At 41.9% G+C, this 25,867-nt stretch overlaps 1 protein-coding gene across 4 annotated transcripts in view; it reads right to left on the bottom strand.

The window, feature by feature from the left end:
• The window catches only part of LOC127005909 (hexokinase-2-like), a 44,106-nt gene that overhangs the window by 8,122 nt on the left and 10,117 nt on the right, over positions 1-25,867 (bottom strand). Inside the window, exons 1-9 of one of the 4 annotated variants that reach the window (XM_050875289.1) lie at positions 17,332-17,700; positions 6,103-6,265; positions 5,731-5,867; positions 5,208-5,423; positions 4,550-4,649; positions 4,152-4,231; positions 3,079-3,105; positions 2,825-2,937; positions 2,422-2,577 (exon numbers count right to left, since the gene is read on the bottom strand). In XM_050875289.1, coding sequence (XP_050731246.1) covers positions 2,422-2,577; positions 2,825-2,937; positions 3,079-3,105; positions 4,152-4,231; positions 4,550-4,649; positions 5,208-5,423; positions 5,731-5,867; positions 6,103-6,265; positions 17,332-17,520 — 1,181 coding nt within the window. In that variant the 5' untranslated portion in view covers positions 17,521-17,700. Of the gene's footprint in view, positions 1-2,421; positions 2,578-2,824; positions 2,938-3,078; positions 3,106-4,151; positions 4,232-4,549; positions 4,650-5,207; positions 5,424-5,730; positions 5,868-6,102; positions 6,266-6,796; positions 6,944-17,331; positions 17,701-25,867 lie in introns of those variants that run through there. The other 3 variants (XM_050875293.1, XM_050875291.1, XM_050875290.1) reach the window with 3 other exon arrangements.

Raw genomic sequence — 25,867 nt, 5'->3', positions numbered from 1 at the left:
ATGCCAGAGTGGGTATGTGGGCATTGGTATGCCACAGAAGCCTGCATGTGCAAGCCTCGGAACAATTATCACACCAGACATCTTATTAATTCCCTCAAGGCAAGTTTTACATTACTTGTGTTGATGCAATAGTGATTCCCATTATTTCAGCTAAAAGGAAAAGGTAGTGGTAAGAATGCAAATCGGAATAACGGTGAAAGTCCTTGGGTGGCAGCACCAATAGTCCCTCTTATAGATGTTTCTACGTCATTAAGAAGGCACTCTCCCCGGGACATGATGTTTTTGCCTTCCTACAGGAGGTTAGCGTCGTCAACCTCCTGTAGGTTTTATTGACCTTCTGTCGTTTTTATAATTTCTCAAATGTTTTGCTTGTTTTATATAGTTTCATTAGTGTTGTTTTTATCATGTTTTTAATTTCAAGGGGTTTCATATAATTTTAATAGTATTGTTTTTTTCTTGTCAAAAATAATTTTTAACAAGTTTTATATAGTTTATAAATGCAATTTGTTTGGCGCCATATGACCATGCAGTTGCAGCGCCAAGAGAGAATGCCAAAATCAATCAATCCACATCATCAAGGTGGCGGCAAACACACACTATTCAAGATGGGCAGACGCTTCCCTCCCATTATTGGCATGATCCTACTGCATACCCTGATAGCATTTCATTGTATATTAAAGTAATTGGTAAGTGGAGTATATTTTGTATTTAACTAGTTGTAGTATACAGAATTAGAGTTAGTTTCTTGTTATCCTGTCTTCACACCTACTTTTCTCCATCTTATCTTTAAAGTCGCGGCTGTTCCTTCCCTGCGCCACCATCTTATTCATTTCATGCCAAACATCAGTACCTCTATGTAGAAAATGAATTTTCTTGACATTGTTAACATGTCCAGTATTCTTAGCTTGCAGTCATGATCTCTTATTTTTCCATTATCTCTAGTCAGAAAATCCTCTCTGTCCACATCTTCTATTCTCTTTACTGCCATAAAAATTGTTCAGTATCCTTTCTCATCTTCCAAACATAATGCCTTAACAATGCCTTAAAATGACTAATAACACTGTAAAACTTGTGTGTGTGTATCTATACTATACAATATACCATATTATACAACTGCAGCATGTGGAAGGGGATGTACTTGCTTCAAAGGTTTGTTTACCCCTGATGAATCTTTGTTTAACCAATGGTGCATGACTTATGACCAAGGCCATGACTTGGTCTATTGTAATATATATACCATATTATAATAACGTGCCTTAACGAGTTATATTCATCCGCGTGTTGTTTATGAGGCTAGTTATAGAGTGTTTGTTGTCAGTCAGCACTGTACATACAGCACCCAACATAGTACCACTTACCACCATTGGTGCTTCCCATTAATTGAGTGTTTGGCACTCAAATAGGCAGGCTGCTCAGTACTGGTAGCATTAGGTACCTCCAGTGCTGTATTCAATTTTCTTGATATTGACAGATCAGCAATCATACACACATATGTAGGCATGTATGATGACCTGTCACTACCTACTTGTACCAGTACTGAGCAGTCTGGTACCATTACCATGTTGTATAGCTGGTACTGTTAGTACCAGTAATGTTATTTTTATCACCTCATGTTTATAGAATGAAGCATTCATTAGTAAATAATTTGCATGGTATGATATACTTCAGCACCTGAAACTGAAAAAGAAAATTGTGGAGACATTGTGCTGAGAACCCAACATTTAAGTGAGATTCTAATGAGTGTATTTGTAAGAAGCTGGTGCAAATTACAGTACAGTTTATAATATGTATAGCCGATGAATGATGCTAATTATGATAATTTGTGCTGCATTCAGGTAATGGAAGTGCTTTATTAGGTTCAGTTTACATTGCCCCCTTTTTTTTGTGGGTCTAGAAGCTTTTTTTTGGGGGGGGGGGGGTGTTAAACATTTGCGGAAATTTGCTATTTGTGGGGGTTTGTGTCCCCTAACCCTTGTGAATAAGGCGGGACAGGTGTGTGCCTCCATATGCTTTGACAATCATCTGGAAGTGTTGTGACATGAATAGGAAAGTTTCTTTGCTACCCACATCATTGTTGAGGTGCTATGTTGTTGTTCAAGTACTATAGCTGCAGCATCTGAGTCTGAGGTGTGCATTAACATATTCTGGCACCTGCTCTCATAAGACATGTCTGATTTCGTGTGTAATATATAATGGCCTACGTATGGGAAATAGTCGTGAGATGGGAAATGGAAAAGTTCTCCACTGAAGTGGGCCACACTCACCTTTACTCTTCAATGAAACTGTCAAAATTTAATCTTACTTTCCATTATTTTCTCACTCATAAATTCTTATTATGATGATATAAACATTCTATAATAAAGTGTTCATAGTGCAGTGTTACATGGATGTATCTAAAAACATCAAACAGAGTGGACTCACCTTTCAATTTCAGATATGTACTTAGTGAAGAAAGAGCCCTTCTCTAGGAGTATATCTGAAGCATACCCTCCAAACAATAGGCCGTCAGACACCAGGCGAACAAGAACCTGTCTAGCAATCTCTCCCATATACATGCCACTGATCATCTTCTCAAACCTGGTGGAATAAAGAAAAACAATAAAAATAAATAAAAGCAAATGTTGCAAATTGAGAATCTATCTAAAAGTAGTTCCTGTCACTATCATGAGCAACCATATGTCAACAAAATGGCTTTTCCTTATTGGATTCATACATACTATCATGCACTGAATAGAGGATAAGAATATGAAAGCTGAAAGATAGACCAGATGTTGCTTCTAAGGATAATACAAAGAGAGTACAGATGCAGCTATTTCCAACTTACAGCTGCCTTCCTGGATTTATTGATTCCTGGTCGATGGTGTTGTCATATGCTGTGCGAACAAAGTCTAGGCAACCATTGTCTCCAAATGCACCCCATTCAGTGTTGATGATCACCTGGGAATAGAGTATCAAATTAAAACACACATGAAATATTATGAGGCTACTTATGTTAAGGCTACATGCATATTTTCCTTAAAGACTACCATTTTATAAGATCACATTGTGAACTGAACAGTATTTGTAAGATGTACATACCCCTGTCACTTCTTCACGATTTTCATCCTTTAATGGTAAGCACAAATAAAAGTAAAAATGAAATATATGCGGATATGAATTACAGAAGTTTTATTCTAAAGAGTATCACTTAAGTTTAGAGCAAATTGGAGTCTACCATAAGCTGTAAATATGAAAAAGATAATTCCCTGCATATAGGAATCCAAGGGAATAAAAGGCAGCTCAGTTTTAGAGGTACCTTAACCCGTTAGCAGCGGGGATCATGTTTCTCAATGGTCCCTCTTAGCGAGAAAAAAGAGAAAAAATCATCACTCACACAAACCATTTCACAATATATATCAAAGCATTTGTGATCAGTTTATGCACCATCTATTTTTGTGGATTTATATAATGGCACACATTTGGCCAGTCGCTGCTATCGGGTTAATACTTTCTTTTTTATAGTTAAGATTGTAAGAAATTGGAAAGAACAACGTTAGGCATAAACCTTTCCTGGCACACTAAGTAAATCTATTTCCCTGAAACTTACACTCTTCCCCTCTACCTTTCCCTTTGCATAGAGGCATAATGATGTCTTTTCTCTAGTCTTCCAGCACCTCACCCTGCTCCCAGGCTAGATTACATATCCACAACTACATCTCCAGATTTCTGCATATCCAGTATCAGGGTCTTTCAGCTTCTTTACTGCCTCCTCATCTCACCCCTCTCCACCTCTCCTTGTGGATATGTGCACTCTACATGAATTTCTATTCCTATATTGGTGATTTCTTCTCTCCCTCTAACACTCATTCATCACAGATTCAAGTTGCTGTTTCCATACCTCCTTTATTTCATTCCTTTTCACATGAATCCCATCAGTTTCCTTTATCCTGCAGGTGTCACTCTTCTTTCCCTCCCATATATCTTTTAACTTCTTTCCATTTCTTTTTTGTTTTCATTTGCTAATATCTTCTTACCCAAATCCTCATCTACTTTCTCTACTTGCTATTACTACTCTGCACGTGTAGGAAATGGAAAAAATGTGACTAATAAAAAATGTTGTGACTTTCTATTTACTATTATTTTTCCCCAATTCCTTGAAATAACAAGCTTACCTGGGGAGGCTCGTCCACTTCTCCATCCCACAGCTCCACTCTTTCAAGCTTCTCCATGTAGCAAGCATTGGTCCCAGTACCTAAAATATGAGTAATTATGATTAGATTTGTAAAGAGTACTACATTTTGATATGTACTATATTTTCTGGCATGCAATACAGATCAAAGTACATACTGTACTTACAGGCACCAAATCTATGTTTTCCCCTACAAATCTATTTTGAAATTAGTTAAAGTGATTTTATGATGAAACAGGAAAAAAGTTTCCCCTCAAAATAGTTTTGTAAAATACGATGAATCTTATGCTGAGATGTGTCTTATATACTGGTAAATATTGTAATTATATTTAACATCAACTTCCTGCACAAGTTTAAGGGAGGTAATCCCTGCAGACATACCTACAATGAGTCCAATACGGCAGTTGTGGTTCTTCCAGGCACAGGACATGAGGGTGCCAGTGGTGTCATTCAGCACTGCACAAATTTTAATCTTCACATCCTGAGGGGGAAAACAACAACTAGTGTTTATACTTTTCAAATAACTGTATACTCGTATTATGCTACTGCTACAAAACAAAAAGGCAAGCTCACTAACAAATATACTTTAATTAACAAAACTTTCTATTTCCCCTGTATCTCTACCTTAACTATATTACCACATGAGTTATTTTTCCATTCCACTGACTTCAAATTTTTCAGTACCATGACGGATATATACATCTTTAGCATTTGTATAATGAAACAAAAGCTGAACTGCAAAAAAACACTGCAGCAATAACTCACAAAATTTTTGTACCTCAATGTAACTCCTTTTCTAAACAAGAGATGGCACCTACCTAGAGAAGGAGGAACTCTTCTAATTTCTTGTTTCATGGAAATATACAATTCCAATACTGGGGTGAGCATCACTATTAATTGTATATCCTATGAGTAAACCAAAGAGAATGGATCCGTACCTACTCCACTTTAGCAAAATGACATCAGTGGCAATTACCTCCATTAGAATTGCATGCAGTTCTTTTTTTCACTCTCTTTCTCTCACTCTCTCTCTCCTTACCCCTCGTCTAGCTATGGCCTGTTTGAGAAGCTCCACAACGTCTCTGCCCTCGACACCCGCACATTTGAATCCTTTGGTCCACTGGGCGAGACGAGCCTTTGTCAAACCCTCCTGCTTGCAAGGAAAGCTGAAAGTGAAGCCCAGAGGGAGCAGCTCATCCCCCATGTCTCGCTCCTTGATGAAGCTTGCCAGACATTCGGCTATGTGGTCGAACAGCTGGAAATGGAAATACAATGGTAAAAATATTGTACTAATTTATTGATCTCGGCAAGTAAGTCTAAATGGATAAAAATTTATGGTGGTCACATTGCAGGATTGTGGTTACTGATTGGGTAGAGAACAATATCATACCTTTGGGCAAATAGACTATAACAGTATTACTTTGGTGACAGTGATTCCTTTAAGATAGTACTATTGAATTTCTGGATGCAGCATACCAAGTCCTAGGCTCATTATTGAGAATTAAAAATGCGTTTGATGTGTGTGAGAGAGAGAGAGAGAGAGAGAGAGAGAACCTACTCACCCCATCCCCGGGCCCCACCATGACGGGTTGAGGCACAGCATATATCCTGCTGTCCATCGTGCACTTGTCCCCCAGCTCAATGAGGAGAACTCTGAAGTTGGTGCCCCCCAGGTCCAGGGCGAGGAACCTTCCTTTCTCTAGAACATAACACACTCAGTAATGCCTATCATCTGTTATACACCAACGCTGGGTTGGAAAATATCATAGACCAACAACGAAAGGTGAAGATATAGGCAATATAAAGTAAATTAAGTCATTAAACAACATTCTTTGGAAAAAAAATATGTAGTTAATACTGGTACATACTTTGACAATCACTCAAATAATACCAATTATGATAAATGATAATGGGAGTATACAGTATTAGCTAACCTTTGCCATTGGGGAGCTCTCTCACATAGGTTGGAAAACATTTTATTGCGGCCTCAGGATTGGACTCCTTTCCTAGGCCTTTGTTGAGTTCCTCCTGGAGGCATGCACAGACCTCTTTCAAGGCCTCTTGAGTCAGGATCAGCTCCTGGCATACTTCCTTTACCTGAAAGGGCAAAGCCAGCATGAACAGAAATGTTCAGATCCAGCACAACTAAAGTGGATCAAAACGTGTTTCGCCCTTTAATCCCAATGATGGAGATGATTGACTGAGTCTACTGAATGCAAGTGCCTAGAGAATCACAAGGCGTGCTGTAGGCCTATCAACTAGTGGTAGCTTTCTTAATAGCTAAAGATATTTCAAATTACATTCAGGATAGTTTTTCCATGAATTATGACGATCATTGCTTAAATATGGCCACATCTTTAAAAATTGTTAAACAGGGTGGGTCTACCAGTTTGGTGTAGTTGCTTCAAAAGGCTGATTATTGTAATTGCAAACATAACTTCTGAAGTCCATATGATTTGTCAGTCACATATCTCCATAATATCAAGCTACCCCCCCCCCCCCCCCTCCCCAACACACACACACACACACACACACACACACATCAACAAAAACAAAGTTAACTTATGTAAAGTATTCTATGGAGAACACATTTCTGTTCACATGCATTTCGCCCAAGGTGATCCTTACCTTTGATGATGCCATTTTTGCCTTTTTCCGCGATTTCCTTTTCAAAGCTTTTTCGTGGCAGGGAATCTTTATGTTGTTGCTCTACGTTTTGATAATTGCATGCAGGTTACTGATATGTTGCACTTCTTATTCTCTAAAAGTATTAATAAAAAACAGACCCCAAAGAAAATGTTTCGAGGTATCAAGACTTGAGAGATGGCTGGGCCTATTTCCAGTACGTGTGTAGGCTACCCGCGGGAGAAGTGCTGCTGCTCTGTGGCACGCCTGAAACGTGGCATCTAGCTACACAACCCTGACAAAGTGACCAGCTGAGGTCTACATCTCTAAACAAGGTAGAGAGAGCAAAGCCAACTCTATAAACAGTGCCCCAGCAGGAACGCCCTCCACCTGTAAGCCGTCGGGCCGATCACCTGTGGCCGACCAAAAATTTTCTACCGAGGCGGAGGAGGGGAAGGGGAGGCAAAAAAGGACTGACAAGCAAACTAAGCAAAAGGAAATGGGTTTAAATTCATTATTCTTAATGTCAAATGATTATAATCTGGGTGTTCGATAAACAGTTACAACTATTTCATTTTTCACTCATGCTCGGTAAATAGCCAGTCCTTAAAGTTTAATGTTTGTTTATAAATAGTATCAAAAAGTCCGTTACAGATACAATTAAGAAAAAACAAACTGTTTGCCTTGTTTTGAGATTATAGAATTCACATCAGTAAGGGCGCTTCACTTAGATAGAGGTGACCCATTGGTTAGAACTAGTGCAGACAAGTCCTTCTCGTATAATACTCCATTGACCCCATTGACGAGGTTAAAGAAATGAACGTGACACCGCCGCGCGCCATATTAGAGTTCTGACTTCAAACTTAATTGAAATATGAATCTGTGCCGTTAGTGTGTTAGAGTGGTGCGCTATTGGTCGAGGAACGCTACAGACACGCCGTGGTTGGGTGACTTCACTGACTTAAAGCGAGCGACCGAGCAGACGCTAGACAGCCGGATTGACGGTAAGCAGGAGAGGAGTGCGGCGAGCAGAGAGTTTATCTGGAAATACTCGCGGAATTTCGAGTATTATTTTATATCTTAATTATACTTCTCGTTTTCTTGGTGGGGTCTGATGGTCGGCCCAGCCCGTTATGGCGCGGCTTCAATTTACACAATTTTTTTTTTTTTACCCATTTGCTAGAATTACTTCGAGGCACGATGGTTAGCAGACCCCATTACGGTACTTATTAGTAATTACTCATAGCATGGATACAACGACGGACGAGACAGGCTAGAGCTTGTTGTGGGAGTTGGTTTACATTACTACGTTCACGGGTCCTTCCCTCTTGTAATTGTAACCCTCTCCTCAAATAAATACTGCTATGTATACAACAACCACTAAAAGGCCTAACTACCCTGCAGAGGCACAGGGCGGGAAGAAACTGGTCTCTCTCTCTCTCTCTCTCTCTCTCTCTCTCTCTCTCTCTCTCTCTCTCTCTCTCTCTCTCCACACACAATTGACGCTCCGGATTATATTAGTTTTAGATGATGCTGTGTAGGGGGGAGGGGGGGGGGCAAAGGAAGGCCCTGGAGATGTGCTGATAACAAGAAACAAGAAATAACCCATCTTGATGAGGCCAGAGCGGAGTAAATATTATGTAACAAAGATAGTTTTTCTTGCCAGAGAGAGAGAGAGAGAGAGAGAGAGAGGTGAGGGGAAGAGGAACCAGTTTGTTACCGTCCTATTTCCCTGTAGTAAGCTGCCAGTGGTTGTAATTTTATATATACGTACGTACATAGTTTTTAATCTCCTCACACCATCTACTGAATGTCCTCACTTTGGATCATTCTGTGTCAGTTACTTCCCAGTCTACCACTTTTTGTCCATCTATTGTTTCTCCTACTTGTGTGTCCGGGCCATTGCCTTTATAGATTTTAACCGACTTAATTATGTCATTTACTTTTGTTTGTTCTTTTATCCATTAGGAGTTTTTCTTATCCATTATATTGGTACCCAGGATCGACCTCTCCACTCCTCTTTGGGCACTTCTAAATTTTCTTTCCTGAGACTTAGTCGTCAATGTCAACGTCTCTGATCCATGTCGTGACGGGGAGAACGCACTGATTGCAGTCTTCCGCACAGCGATAGAGAATCCCTCAATATATATTTTTTCCCGAAGTGTTCCTAGCCTGTATTCTTATCCGTCTATTTCTTTCCGGACTTGCTGCCTCTTAGATGGAGCATGATTGTTCAACGTAACTTGTGTATGTATTTATTTCGAGCCACACTTGTATAAATTCCTAGTCTAGTTTTTCCCTCCATGTTCACGACTAGTCTCGCCACGAAGAACTATGCCACGCTGTAAGCTTTTCAGGCAATATGGTATCACCCTGTCTAATTCTTTTTCATTAGGGCTTCTGGTACTGGTATGAAGCCTAGTAGTCAGTGTTCCATCTTTACACAGCTGTCTCCAAGAACTCTAAAATAGATTTCCCCGCCGCCCCGCTGTCGAGTCACTCATTAGCACCGCTACAGTTTGTACTCAGTCGAAGGCCTTCTCGTAGTCATTGAATACTAAACAGCGTCTTCTGTCTAGGCTCATTTGTTTCCTTTATTATCTGATTCACTGTCTGGATGTGATCACTGTTGACAATCCACTTTAAATCTGCGCGTTCACTGGGCTGGTTAGAATTTTAGGTGGCAGAAGTTGCTTGTGGTTATTTTTTTGTGAATTCGTAAAACTGACAGTGAATTGATAAGACGGTAAGTGAATTGATAAGATGGTAAGTGAATTGATAAGACGGTAAGTTTTTCAATTGGGTGTCCTATTTATATGTAGCCTGATTATGGCTACATTTTTTTCCAGACTTTTGAGATTTTCCTTTTCTCTAGGCAGTGAAAAGTTTTCAAAGTTTTTCAACGTAAACTTCTCTGGCGTCTCTTATATATAAGGTCTCTACTAATTACAATCTCCCCCAATTGTTGTTTTTTTCATACATTTTAGTGTTTATTGGATTCCATCTTCCGTTCCTTCCGGGATGTCTGTGAGGTCTATTTTTACTTCATCTTAAGGCGGAATGTTTAAAGTATAAAGTTCACCATAAAACGCCTCAACCATCTATATTATGCCCATGTTGTCCCTGAGTTCACCATTCTCTTTTCTTAGGGCATACATCTGCTTTTCCACTATTTTTTGCTTTGTTTCTACACGAGAACCGGAAATTAATGCTTCATTGATTTACATAAGTTGAAATTTCTCACTTCCTTCTGCTTTTTTATTATTGACAGTTGTGGCGAGGCGGTGACAGTGGATGTGGTGAACCCGACGACCCGAGTTCAAGTCCCACCGCAAGATGCTGTAAAGCTGACTCACATGCCACATGCTGTAAAAGTCACCAGTCAACCCACACCTCAGCAGCTTCGGTCACGAGGAGCACCGGGGGGACAGCATGAGCCTAACAAATCATATATCACGGCAGCCACTAACGGGCCATCCACCAGGCCCCTCTGGGGAGTCTTCCGGCGCTATGAAAAGTCCATAAGAAAAAAATTATTTTGCCTCTGGATGATAGTACTCATGTTTTTGTGTTTCTCCATTTGTTTCTGTTGAGATAACGTAATTCTTGTCTTTCCTACTTCCTACTTCAAATGGAGCTTCTTGGAAAAAAAAAAAAGTGAAGTTTGGCTTAATTTTTTCAATGTAAAAATTTCCTTTGTTGTTAAGGGTTGGATATATGTTATGGATGCGAATTCGGGTTTTTGGTTACGCAAGTTCACATTGTAAAAAGATTTCGTACCAAGTCATTTGTCTCTCGTCTCAGACTGATCAATATTTCGCCTCTAACCATCTAGTGCTCGCTACCAACAGCTATGTTGAGGACATACGTTTTTAATTATGTCCCCCCGCTTTGGGGGGTAGTCAATATCTTTTTCGCGTCCAATTTCGGAGCGTCTTTTTGTCAAGGAATGCATGAATTATTTTAGGGAACGATTTTCGGCAAAGTCTACGAGGGTTTGTCCTCACTCATTTCCTATATGCCATAATTGGCCTACCTACAGCGGTTTCACCATCTTTTTTTTCTCCAAACTATAGAACGGAAATCACCCATGAGTCCGAGGGATGAAAAAAGTAATATGTATACTATCATCATTACTATCATTATCATTAATGAAAGTAATAATCACAATAATTATAATAATAAGATGATGCTAATTCACTTGTATTATATCACATCAAAGATTATAATTATTTATCAATGAATAACTAAATCTTTCGAGTGTGTTTCCCTCGGTGTTTGTTAAGAGAGGTGTGTGTGTTCACTCTAGTCCCAACACTTCGGTTTGGTTTCCCAGTGGCGCTGGACACTGCCGCACACTGCCCCTTACCCACCCAAGAGTCCGCGGTGTACTGTGGCCGTCTCGCTGGCGGCTGCCCTGCGCCGCCAAGGACTGCATCACGAGGAGCGTGGGTGCGTCCTTGGTGGCCACGAGGCTCCCAGCACCCTTGCACGCACGGGTTATACTAGGGACAGGCGTTCAGTTCACTGTTGTTATTTATTAATCATCTATAAATAAACTTCTCCAGTGCACCATTTGGGCTTGGAATGTTACTTTATTCTAGCCCTTTAACCTTTTTTCTGCTCGTTGATTCTCATTTCCAGTCTCTTCTATCTGTCATATTATCAGTCTCCCTTATCTGTTCTATACGACTATTCACTCTTCCCCTCAGCCCCTTCAAATAATGTTTTCCTTCTACACCTTCAACAGGCTACTAACTGGCGATAAGATCTTGTAAAACTGTATATGGCAATGCCTTGAATGATAAACAAGCAGGCTATAAGGGGTGTGCCAGTGTTGTGTAAGTATCCTCTGTTAAAGCTAAAAACTTCCAGAGACTGTCATTGTCCACGTCTCTGATCCATACTGCATGAAGGTGAGGACGCTTTGACTGAAAACCCTTCGCTACAAGCACAACGGTAAATAGCCTCTCAGTATATGTTACCTTGTTTTCCGAGAGCACTCCAGGACGACCTTGTACTACATCTTCTGATTTCCGGTTCTATATGTAAAGGATTTGTTTGCATTGTTTCTAAATAAATAAATTCATAAACTGTATCCAGAGCTTCCTCTTCAATGTCCATTTGTTAAACTGGAGGATGATTGCTGAACACGGCCAGGCTGCTCCCGTAACAGAGAACAGTAGAAGTCATTATGGTCTGTTTGGGAGTCTGTATCTTGAGCAACCTCACCTCACGTGTAGGCTTGCTGCGGACTGGTGGCAAGACAAACTGCAGCAGATGCCCTTTCTTATGTCCCACCACCCCAACAACCGGGAAGTGCCAGGTTTGATTTCTGAGCTGAGTGGAGATGGATAGGGCAATCTCCTTCAGTCAATGTCCCCCGTCCACCCAGCAGTGAATGGGTGCCGGGTGTCAGTCGGGGGTTACGTCACGCCTCCCGGGTGTGCGCGGGTGTGATGCCCAAGCTGATTCGGGAAGGGAACTTGATGGCGATCGCGAGTTCAGCGCGTGATAAGACGATGATAAATGACACACGTTCGCGCGCGAGCGCTTTCTGGATCGAATTTCATTCAACCCACGGATAAAGGCAGACTCCTTGACTAAACTCACCCTCTGAGATCCTCTTTTCCTGCCTTCTCCCACCCATACATGTATTATTAATTTATTATGTATTCTTACCTCACTATTACAGGCTAGAGAGCAGCTGACAGGGTTTGTCGAGGAACCGGAAGTAACTATCATTATATTAATGTTATTATTATACTATTATTATTATCATTATTATTATTATTATTATTATTATTATTATTATTATTATTATTATTATCATTATTGTTATAATTATTATTATTATTATTATTATTATTATTATTATTATTATTATTATTATTATCATTATTATTATTATTATTATTACTATTATTATTATTATTGTCGTCATTATTAATAATAATAATAATAATTATAATAATAATAATAATGTAATTATTGTCGTTATTATTATTAATAATAAAATAATTGTTATTATTATTATTATTATTATTATTATTATTATTATTGTCATTATTATTATTGTTATCATCATTATCATTGTTATTATTATTATTATTATTATTATTATTATTATTATTATTATTATTATTATTATTATTATTATTATTATTATTATGATTATTATTATCATTATTATTATGATCATCATCATCATCATTATTCATCTAAAGCTAAGTTATATAAAAAAACTTTGGAAAAAAAATGTCGTGTGCTATTTCTAGAGAACAGCAAAGTTAAATGTGTCTCGTGTCGTAGCGCAGCAGAGGAACGAAAGGCAACATTACTACAGCAGGATATGTTAATGAAGCCACGAGGTGATCATCAAGGCTCGGACCTACTTATATACGTGAAACACTTGTGTGGTATGCGAAGCCAAGGCCAGGTAGAGTGTCTCAACTACAGATCCTAAATAACGTCAATCAAATATGCAAATAAGCATGGACACATCAATACTTTGGTTCGCTAAATGGGAGGAAGATGCGTCAATCATTTTGCAGGAAGTTGCTAAATAACACTCTCAAACACGTAAACAAATGCATGAAAAGCAACATCCTGGTTCGCTAATTGGGTGGAAAATACACGTAAATAACTTGAGAATCCAAAAAAATATGTATGTGGCATAGCTAACGTGTGATACTGAGGAACGATGAGGTGAAGGTAAACATACACTACGGACTTTGTGGAAACCCAAGTGTCGAGTTGAAGAAAATTATAACCAAATCTTTACCATCAGAATCAGTGCAGATGCTATACCTCCGATGGGGTTTGAATGAAGTGCAATGGAGGTCCAATCTTCTTCGTTGATTTTACTTAAACCTTATCTCTTCATCTAAAGAAGCCGATTTTCGTTTCTTTTTCCTGCTTTTCTTTCACCATATCTTTTTAAATCGACACTACCCTCTCTGTAAACCTCCATAGCGTATAATATGTAATTCTATCTTGCTCTCTCTCAAACATTTGGGGGCCTACACACCCACATTTGGTAAGGCTTTGGTAGAAGTTAAGTTAGTAGTAGGGTAGTTTTATGAGCCTAGTAATAGTCACCGTTGCCATATTGTCGTACTCAGGCTCTTATGTTAGCTGATTTCCGACCCCAAAAAACTGTCTCTCCACCCTGATAACTAGATTCATTTATAGTTATCATTGAAATAGATAGTTGTTGGTGCTTTTTTTGCAATAGTCATGGGTCAGAAGCTGGTAAATACGATGTTCTGAGTACGATAATCTGGCAACGGTGGTAAGAGTTTGACAAGGCTCCTGCACCATGGATGTGAAAAAAAGAAACCACTCATGAGAACCCGACTAATCTCCGCGTGGCCTTCGGAAATAGTTGTTGGTGAGAGCCGAAAGCGTCTAAGAAAACGGGCTGCTCTTCGCCAGATTTTTAAATATTTTTTTATAGCCAACAGTCCCTAAATGACCTATAGTCTTCCAAATACATCGAGGCGGGTCTAGCGTATGCTGCCGCGGGTCCTTTCCTCCCCTCTGCTCTGCCATACAGTCCCAACACCTATCTCTTCCTCTCATATGTAAGCTATAGGTAACATATGAGAGGAAGAGATAGGTGTTAGGACCGAGTGGCAGAGCAGAGGGGAGGAAAGGACCCGCGGGAGCCTACGCCAGACCGGCCTTGACATATTTGGAAGACTATAGTATATGTGTTGAGGTGTGCGGGCCGCAAGGTGACCAGGAAGCACGCCAAGAAGCAGGAAAACCTAGGCGTCTCTGTACCGATTGGTGTTTTGTTTCCTGTGTGTAGCCTTTGACATGTCCCTATCTTGTGTAGGATGGCAGGAATAAGGCGTTTGTGTAGTCTTTAACATGTCCCTATCTTGTGTAGGATGGCAGGAATAAGACGTTTGTGTAGCCTTTAACATGTCCCTATCTTGTGTAGGATGGCAGGAATAAGGCGTTTGTGTAGTCTTTGACATGTCCCTATCTTGTGTAGGATGGCAGGAATAAGACGTTTGTGTAGTCTAACATGTCCCTATCTTGTGTAGGATGCCAGGAATAAGACATTTGTGTAGCCTTTGACATGTCCCTATCTTGTGTAGGATGGCAGGAATAAGACGTTGGTGTAGCCTTTGACATGTCCCTATCTTGTGTAGGATGGTAGGAATAAGACGTTTGTGTATCCTTTGACATGTCCCTATCTTGTGTAGGATGGCAGGAATAAGACGTTGGTGTAGCCTTTGACATGCCCCTATCTTGTGTAGGGTGTGTCAGGAATACGACGATATCACCAAAAGCTACATAACGAAGTCATTTTATCATCTCTAGCTCTATCGACACTGCTTAATGCCATTCACTTTGAGGTGATTTATCAGTTCGGAGTTGCATGAGGAGTACTCTTATCTGAACACGTAACTTTCGTGTTGTATTATACATAAGGGAATCATTGTATCTCATATCTCATGATCTCTCTCTCGATACTGTCTTATGGCATGTACTCTGAGGTGATTTACCAGTTCGGGGTGGCATGCTAAGTACTCCTATCTGAAAACTTAACTTCCGAGTTATACATTATTTCTTAATAAAGTAATTTACACTATCCTAAACATTAGCACCATATATACATGCTTGTCCTTGATGTGTTCGTGTTACGCCCAGCACTGATCAAATTGGTTCAGTTTTGTCTAGTCCCCCGTCACTATCACTTGGTGCCTCTAGCAACGTTTTAGTGTCCCACCCCCACCCCCACCCCCTCTCGACTTCCGAGAACCCACCACTCGCTGAACAGTGCAGTTACAGAAACACGCCTGATGTGCGCTGGGCTTTCGCAATGTAGTTTGCCTCCCAGCTCCCGCTATACCTTACTGACCCTGATATTTGAACGGAAGGGGGACGGGTCTTCAGTCGGTCTCCTAAACAACTAGATCTAGTCACCCCTCAGCCTTGAAGTTGAGCTCGGAGTACTTCCTGTAATGAACTGACCTGACCTCCCTTTTGAATGTTACTTTCCAAATGAAAACTACGACTATTATAACAACAATCTGAAGTGAAGACCCGACGGAACACTGTCATTTCTTCACAGTGGCCCTGTGCCACGGCTCCCCTGTGCTGCCGCCGAGCGAGGCTGGCACCGAGCCATGCGTCGTGCTATTGGGAGATAAGGGAGGACGTGCCGGCGGCTGCTATATAACTAGATCTAGTTTTCTATAAAGATAAATTGTAAGTTTCCATGAACCTTCCTCTGGTGATGAATCCTGTGCTTGGGTCTGTCACCGGAAAATAACACACCAATTGCCTTTGTCTGGAAATCCCGGAACGTTTCCCCGAGCAAGCAGCCTCCCCCTTCATGGAAAGCCCTCACAGCAATGTTCGAACAGGCCTCGACGGAAACAGCCACAACAAGTGTTATTCACTCAGGGTATGAACGTTTCTCCCATCCTCATAGGAAGGTAATCCCCGTTTACGTCACACACACACACACACACACACACACACACACACTATTAAAAGTTTAAATCCAGGATGGGCTCAGACGCCAGAGTCAGAGATGGAGTGAAAAGATTTTTGCTACACTGTAACCCCTTGCCGAGCCACACAGATTTAATCTATTTCTGGCCTGTTAGGGATTCACGGGGCATGGATCGAGAAACTTTTATGTCCACACCTGATCCAATCATTCATCGTCTAGCCCCGCCTACGGCCATGCATTCTCACAAAGTCCTACATAAACAGCCAAATTAAAAAAAATATAATCCGACTGATCTACTTGGCTCAATGCCTTATGACACGTTATTGCCGTTTCTCTGAAGAATATCATTACCTACTTTGGGTACACAATAAGCATCTCTATTTATATTGAGTGGATCTCATTAACTGCATTATAGTTCGCTATCATTGTCTGCTTCTACTATCAACGTCTGGTTCTGCTATCAACGTCTGAGTCTTACCCGATATGCGAGTAATCACCGACAACGATACGGCAAATATTTACGTAGCAGATATCCACGGTGCTGAGACTGATTGTAGCACCTCCACACCCATTAACTTTGCCAGGATACAGCCCGACGCTAAAAGCAGAGCGAGTCATTGTCAGTCTTCAGGTGTACTGATTGAAATAATAATACGAACTCTTGGCAACATCGCTTCATGCAGGTGACCTTACACACACACACACACACTGCTCGCTGATGCAACCCACCCGGCCCCTCGCTCCCTCACCACGTAGGACAGACTGCCAATTCACAAGCACACAAACGTTTACCAAGGATTTGTAACACCAGGACCCCGGCACCTCCGTTAATGTGGCCCCGCCGTCAGTACATTAATTCCTGGGGCCGCACGAGGAATGATATGGGGGAGTGTATGCGTGGCAGTCTTAAGGTATAGTACAGGTGAATATCAATCACGTCGTGCCACACTTGCGACCTAACCAACTAAGTAACCACACTCACTAGTTAGGTAACAAAGCCAAATCTGTGTGTGTGTGTGTGTGTGTGTGTGTGCACCGGCGAGGAACTGCTGACGCCTACCTTCGCGGCTATGTCTGCTTCGCTCATGTGTGGCATCTCCTGCGTGGACGTGGAGGGCCTAAGTAGGTTTCCCCGGAACTTGTCGATGGTAAACGAGTGAATGAACACGACCACCCGCTGTAGTACGTTGACAACCTTCAAGAGCGACAGACCTCTCTCGTCACTGTCCGCAGCTGCGACTATCTCCATGCTAGGACGGCCGAGGGTTTTATCGACTGGCAGGTCTGAGGCAAGTCTAGCTGTGGAGCGGGGAGGGAGAGGGGGCTGGCCGGCAGGAGGGTCGTGCTCTCCACTACACCAGCCGCGCGCACACTGCCTTCTGCACCCGCTCGGTCACCTTCCCTGACGTCACACCACACCCTGCGACTTTACGAACGGCACCGCCTTCCATTGCAAAATTTTCGACTGAAATGAATCGCTTTTATTATCTTGTAATGTTTTCGACAATCCAAGTATGATTCGAAGGTTTCAGAGGATATCTGGAAAATTCATTTCCGCCCGAATGTGTCCTTCGTTGTGATTGGTCGAGGCGAGGGAGAGTGGAGGTGTGTGTCAGCCACCAGCCAATCCGGGCCTCAGAAATAGGGGTGGTGCCGATGCCGCCGAAGATCAATAGTCCAGAGGAGCTCTTGTGTGTTTCTAAACATGTGGTTTCGACACGTTTTCTGACAGCGGGAATCTCAAACGGAAGATAAGAAGCGGTACACCACCAGCAAAGGGAGAGAGTACAACATACAACTCAAACACGATCGAAAATTTCTAAGGAGTAGAAATCTACTGAATGACCTTAGATAACATGGTATATCTGTATGGTACGCTTGTGTAGCATATAATGTGTCTTGTTAATCTCCTATTTCCACGAGTATCACTGTGATAAGCTTATCAGTGAGAAGTAAAGCTCTGGCCCAGCTGATCAGCAGGGCTGCTATTAGGACACAGCCGCTTGTAGTCACTTGTAAAGCAATGGGTGTGTGCAATAGGCAAGATTCTCCTATGTGCAGAAAGCGCCAACCTCGACCACCCAGACAGTCCTCCTTAACCTTATATGTGAAGGTTACGGTGCATAGTGGCGGTGCGGTGAAAATATCGGGAGAGAGAGAGAGAGAGAGAGAGAGAGAGAGAGAGAGAGAGAGAGAGAGAGAGAGAGAGAATGTGCTACAGGATTATTTTTAGCAGTGTGTGTGTGTGTGTGTTACGCAGATTCCGGCCGTTCTCTGTCCATTTGCACACACACACACACACACGAGAGAGAGAGAGAGAGAGAGAGAGAGAGAGAGAGAGAGAGAGAGAGAGAGAGAGAAAGTGTTTTAGCAGGAATCCAACACTAGGAAAACTGGTAGCGCCACTTGACGCTTTCCAAGGAGTCAAGGCGTACGGTTCTCGCTCTCCCGGAAAGGAAGAGAATTTTTCCTACTTCTGTCCGACATAAAGAAAAGTATTTTGTGGTGTGTGTGTGTGTTTGTGTGTGTGTGAGAGAGAGAGAGAGAGAGAGAGAGAGAGAGAGAGAGAGAGAGAGAGAGAGAGAGAGAGAGAGAGAGAGAGAGAGAGAGAGAGAGAGAGAGAGAGAGAGAGATTATATGAGACATGGTTGCATGCATGGTTGTTTTCTTTTGCAAGAGCAGCACTTATAGCGGCCTTTTTATTTTTTTTTAGTTTAGTTTTTGCCCTTGAGCTGCTTCCCTTACTGTAAAAAAAGGAGTCTAGACCCTTTAGAATCCTTGGTTGCATCACAGCAATTATGTGGATGAAAGGGCCGCCTCAGTACCTCTTCTTATGCATTAATACGTGTACTATTAACTGTAACGAATATTATTATTTTCCGAATACAAATGTTACTGATCGCTCTGGATTAACCCGGTAGCTGCGGGGATCATGTTTCTTAAAGGCCCCTCTTAGCGATTTAATGAGAGAAAAAATCATCGCTCTCGCAAACCATTTCATAATATATATCAACGCATTTGTTATCAGTTTATGCATCATCTATTTTGGGGGGTTTATATCATGGCAAAAATGTGGCCCGTTGCTGGTACACGGTAAAGCCACAAATTTGGCCCGTCGCTGCAACCGGGTTAATACGCATCTTTTTACTTAATTGATCTTTGTTCGGGTCGAGTGGAAGGAGAAGCAACCCCTCCTGCAGGAAATGAACCTCGCACCCCCTGACGATTACGCGGGGCAGGAGCGATAAGACGTGCGTTATCATATCGGGGCGAGGTGACGAAACAGCTGTGATATGCGGCAGGCCCCAAGTCTTACCTCCACTTTGATGGTGATATAGTCTCTCTCTCTCTCTCTCTCTCTCTCTCTCTCTCTCTCTCTCTCTCTCTCTCTCACACACACACACACAGACACACATATACAATCGTTCACCCCGTTTCCGGTCCCCGCACGTTACTGTTATCTATTATTATTATTATTATTATTATTATTATTATTATTATTATTATTATTATTATTATTTTTACAACATAGAAGGTAGTTGAAGGGCGACACACAGGTGAATATGCCATGGTCCCGCTGCCCCCGTACGCAAGACAGGAGGAAAATTCAAACGAAGACACAAAACTCGGTGGAAGTGTCTTTATAACTTTCTCTTGAAAACGTTCATATCACAGGAAGGAAAATAGGCAGAGGAAGCAAGGCTGTGTCCCAGAGTCAACCGGCGAGAGGATGAAAGAATAGGTATTGGTTAACTCTTGTACTAGGAATTAGGACAGCATTGGGATGAGCTAGTGTTGAAGACGTGAGTAGGATGTGGGAGGGGGGTGGAGACATGCATTTAGGTATTATAAGACACTTTCGCCTCTCATATCAGCTACTTTTAATGGCCAAAGAGGGGGTCATTCGGGTTCTAATGAGTATTTCTTTAGGTCCGCAGTACAGAAGAAGAGTCAAACTACTACCAGGGTCATAAAACTACTCCTGAAAATGCCCACAACTCCTACGAAAGCCTTGTCAAATATGTGTTCTTGGGCAGGTTCTAATGACTGTTTCTTTAGGTCCGCAGTACAGAAGAAGAGTCAAACTACTACCAGGGTCATAAAACTACTCCTGAAAATGCCCACAACTCCTACGAAAGCCTAGTCCAATATGTGTTCTTGGGCGGTGGAATGTCTTGAGAAAGTTCAGAAGAGCAGTCAGCATGAAATTATAGGTAGAAGCTAGAAAAGAAAGCAACACTGCGGGGGAATTTCAAGTATACAAGACAGTCTGAGGATGGGAGCAAGATCTTGGGAGGGAGCTGGTAAGGCGAAGCGACGTTGATTCTGTGTAAAATGGGCTCGGTGGTTATGGTTGACTATGACTTGGCTTTCTTCACATGTACGCTCACTTGTTGCATCACGTGTGTGTGTGTGTGTGTGTGTGTAAACAATGACAGTACAGTGACGTGGTTTCTCCAATTCTTTGAGACTACTGAGAAAGACTTTTTGTTTCCTACTCAGCCGTCTATTTGATGAACTACTCGTCTTGTTTGATACGTGAAGGCTACAGGGAAGGGTGGGAGGCGTAAGGAAACTGGCAGAGGGAGATGTATACAGACGGGAAATCCCTTAGCCACAGTTTTTTATCCTCTCTGTTTTGCCTTGGAACTAAACTCACACCATGAAATCATTTGATGGTCTGCTGTGGCTCGAGGTAAACAGTTTTTTATCCTCTCTGATATGGCTTGGAACTAAACTTACACCATGATATAATTTTATGGTCTGTTTTGGTTCCGGGGCACGCCTTCACTGCCTCCTTCACCACGTCATGCACCGGAAGGGAGAGGATTGTGGCGAGCCTGAAGAGTAGCACGTAACAATAAATGACGTTACCAGTAGGATGCCACATACTCTCCCACTGTCACATCCTTCAGATAAACAAATAAAATTCCAAGATTTCCTGTATTGTGACAGACGCGATAAACTTTCCCCAAACTTTCCGTGCTTGATAACACGTATATATAACTGAACTAGCTACACACACAAAAAAGCGTATAACATGTACCATAATTGCTCCCCTGCTATCTCACCCTGACTGCTTACACCAAAACCGCGAGATCCAATAAAGAGACTGACGTTGTTATGCTTCTACAAGGCTAGATAGACGCAACCTCATGACCTACCTGCACCTATACCACAACACCGCACATTCCTGAACTGTGGCAGCGTTCAGCACTCGACCCGGTTAAGTTAAGGTTAGATTAGGTTACGTTAGGTCAGGTTAGGTTTGGCTAGGTTAGGTTAGGTTAGGTTAGGGTTAGATCAGGTTATGTCAGGTCAGATTACATAAGAACATAAGAACATAGGGAAACTGCAAGAGGCCGGGTGGCCTACACAGGGCAGCTCCAGAATTCCCCCCACTACTCACGGTGGGTGAGGTGTAGTTACAGGGGTTACAGGGAGAGGCTTGATCCTCGTTATACCGGCGGTACCCAGGCACGCATCCAGCACCCCATCACCTTACTGCACCCACACCTCACTGCCACCTGTCGTCCTCGTCCATGTAGCTATCCAGTCTACTCTTAAAACAAGCTATCGTCCCTGCACTAACTATGTGATTGCTGAGTCTATTCCATTCCCCCACCACCCTATTACTAAACCAATGCTTGCCTATATCTCTCCTAAATCTATACTTTTCTAATTTAAATCCATTACTGCGAGTTCTATCCTGCTGGCTAATTCTCAGTACTTTACTTATATCGCCTTTGTTGTAACCCTTGACTCATTTGAATACTTCTATCAGATCTCCCCGCACTCTTCGTCTCTCTGGTGAATGTAAGTTTAGATGTTTCAGCCTATTTTGATATGGGAGGTTCCTCAGCCCCTGAATCATCTTGGTCATCCTCCTCTGAACTGATTCTAGCAAGTTGATGTCCATTCTGTAGTGTGGGCACCAAAACTGGACAGCATAATCTAAGTGTGGCCTAACTAACGCTAAATAGAGTCTGAGGATGACCTCTGCACTCCTGTTGGTTACCGTCCTGTTAATAAAGCCTAATACCCTGTTAGCCCTATTCCTCGCACTAATACATTGCTTCCTTAGTTTTAGGTCAGAGTTCACTAACACTCCCAAATCCCTTTCACACTCAGACCTGCCTATCGCTGTGGAGTCTAAACTATACCCGTGTAATGGGTTGCGTGTTCTTACACTAAGTACGCTACACTTGGTGATGTTAAAATTCATCTGGCATTTCTCTGACCAAGCTGACAGTTTGTTGAGATCCTCCTGCAGTGCTCTAGCATCCTCCCCTGCCCTAATAGTGCGTCCTATTTTGGTGTCATCTGCAAATTTACCTATGTCACTAGTTATCCCATTGTCTATGTCATTGATGTAGATAATGAATAGAAGCGGGCCTAAAACTGAACCTTGAGGAACCCCACTGGTAACATTACCCCATTCGGATTTTTTACCGTTAATGGTAACCCTCTGTTTCCTGTCGCTAATCCACGCCTTAATCCAATCAAATACCTTCCCTCTTATCCCATGAGCCCTGACTTTATTTAACAGGTTGTAACAGGTTAGTTACATAGGATTAGTTACTTGAGGTTTAGTTAACTCTCAGCAACGGGAAAAAAAAACTGAGACTAGTTAGATGAGGATTAGGTTGGATTAGGGTAGATTAGGTTACTTCTGCATCGTTAGTTACTTGGTTACATAAGTAGTTAAACATTCGCTAGCAGGTTTGCCAGAATATACACTGAGGATAACTAAATGATGATTAGGTAAGGTTAGGGTAGGTTAGGTTACTTCTCCATCGTTAGTTATTTAGTTTCTGGAGTGACTTCTCATGACACGCATCCAATATTGCCGTGGAATACACAGAAAATAATTAGAGGAGGATTAGGTGGATGTTTGTGAGCCACGACTCGCGCGTCACCCACGGCTCAGCGGCTCAGGGAGATGCCAATCACGCAGACACTTAAGGAATATGCTTACCACACCATTAACCCCTTGGATGCGGACCACTTACAAGAAGACATCACCAAGCAACAGGAGTGGAGCAATAAGTGGCTGCTACAATTCAATGAAGAAAAATGTAAAGCCATATAACTTGGGAGGGGAAGTCCAGCATACCAATACCACATGGGAAACACTCCACTATCCAACACTGAGGCAGAGAAGGACCTGGGACTATATTTTACCAGGCTACCAGTGAAGGCCAAATCCGTGCCAATCGCAGCGAACGGGTTAACACCATCTCCACCACCCCTACCGCCACCACCACAACCAACCACCACTACCATAACCCTTAGCAAAAATAAGTATGATATCAACACACTGGACCAAGGATTAAAGTCATAAGCATATTGCGTATCAGAACAGGGAACTTTAGGTCTATTATTGAGAATGATATGCAGTACCTGTAGTGACTCTGCAGAAGAACACACACACACACACACACACACACATCACTGTCTCTCTTCTTCTTCCTCATCATCGATCAACATTCATTAACGTCTGGTACAGCAATAACAATGACAACAACAGCAAAAGTAGTAGTAGTAGTAGTAGTAGTAGTAGTAGTAGTAGTAGTAGTAGTAGTAGTAGTAGTAGAAGAAGAAGAAGAAGAAGAAGAAGAAGAAGATCACTCCCACCACCACCACCACCAACACCACCACCACCAACAACAACAACAACAACACTCTTACAGCATAGGAGGCAGCTCAAGGTCGAAAAACAAACAATAAACAAACAAACAAAAAAAGATACATAAAAAACCTGGCCCGTTATGTCACTGTTCAAAACCTGCTAAAAATACTACTACTACTACTTCTACTACTACTACTACTACTACTACTACGCCCACTACTACCCTTTCGTCCTTTCTCCCTTCACACGCGCCCGCTTCCTCCCTGCGCCTCCCGCCTCCCACTAACGCCAGGAAAATTACCTGCACATAAATAGAACCCAAGGGCGAGGATAAACTTGATGGTAAATGTCACCTTGATGAAGCTGCGTCTGGGTGGCTGTCTTTGTCGTCGCCTTCAAGCAGGGCACGAAAGTGGGTAGGTATATCAGTGCTTGGCCACGTGTTAGTAGCTAGGCAAGGACAGGGATGGCAGGAATGACAATGAAGATACGTAACACTGTTGGTTAATCTTCGAGTTCATTTGATGTATTTTCGATGCTTGTGGGTCGTTGTCATTAGCTCACGATCTTGTACAATATTAGTAAAGGCCAGAACATAGTGTAAGATGGGTTGATAGTAAACATAAGTAGTATTGTTGGTTAGTCTTGAGTCAGTGGATATATTTACGATACATTTCTTAGCTGTGTGGTTTGTGTGTTGTCAATAGCTAACGATCTTGTTCAGTGTTAGTAAGAAGGCAAAAACATAGTGTAAGATGGGTTGGTAGTGAACATAAGTAGTACTGTTGGTTAGTCAAGAATCAGTGGATATATTTACGATACTTTTTTTGGCTGTGTGGTGCGCGTCGTAGTCTGTGTCTTACGATCTTGTGCCGTATAAGAAGGAAGGCAAAAGAATAGAGTAAGACTGGATGAGAGTGAATATATGTAGCGCAGTTGGTCAGTCAAGAGTTAGTGGGTATATTTACGATAATTTTCTTAGCTGTGTGGTGTGCGTTGTTGTTAATAGCTAACGATCTTGTTCAGTGTTAGTAAGAAGGCAAAACAAAGTGTAAGAGGGGTTGATAGTGAACATAAGTAGTACTGTTGGTTAGTCAAGAATCAGTGGATATATTTACGATACTTTTCTTGGCTGTGTGGTGCGCGTCGTAGTCAGTGTCTTACGATCTTGTGCAGTATAAGAAGGAAGGAAAAAGAATAGTGTAAGATGGGATGAAAGTGAACATATGTAGCGCAGTTGGTTAGTCAAGAATCAGTGGATATATATACGATGTGGTGTGTGTGTTGTCATTAGCTTACGATCTTGTACAGTATTCGTAGGAAGGCAAAAGAACAACAGTGTAAGATGGGTTGACAGCGAACATAGATAATACTGTTGGTTAGTTAAGAGACAAGAGATATTTATACGTTACTTTTTTTAACTGTGGTGGGCATCATCATTGCCTAACGACCTTGTATAGTATGCGCCGAGAATGCTAATGAGCCGATTATGTAACTGTGTCCTTAGGGAGAGAAAGACGGTTGCCAAGTGTGATCCGACAGGCCTTTTCTGCGACTTGGATTATATAATATGATTCTTTTGTCTTTCGCCATCGAGACTGGACATATGCGACCCTTGGACCCATACATCTCAAACGTTTCGGCGCCCAGGTAGGCTATATACACACATTTGATAAAGCTTTCGTATGGGAGTTTGGGGCATTTGCAGAGGTAGTTTCATGACCCCTCTGGTAGTCTGATCATTCTTTGGTGCCGCGAATCTACACAAAGTCATTAGAAAGCGATTAATCTCCTTTCCGGGCCTTGGATATAATTGACGTGTGAGGGGCAAGCGTCTGAGAAGAGGCTGCGAAGGTTGTTGGGTGGCTCTCTCTTATAAGGCGAGTGAGTCTTTTTTTTATTTTTTTTATCAAGGGCGACACAACCTACACACCAGCACTAGCGTTGTCCTTCCCCTATATTC

The sequence above is a fragment of the Eriocheir sinensis genome, chromosome 31, assembly GCF_024679095.1.
Source record: "Eriocheir sinensis breed Jianghai 21 chromosome 31, ASM2467909v1, whole genome shotgun sequence".
NCBI classification, from domain to species: Eukaryota; Metazoa; Arthropoda; class Malacostraca; order Decapoda; family Varunidae; genus Eriocheir; species Eriocheir sinensis.
This window is presented reverse-complemented; position numbering and strand designations above follow the sequence as displayed.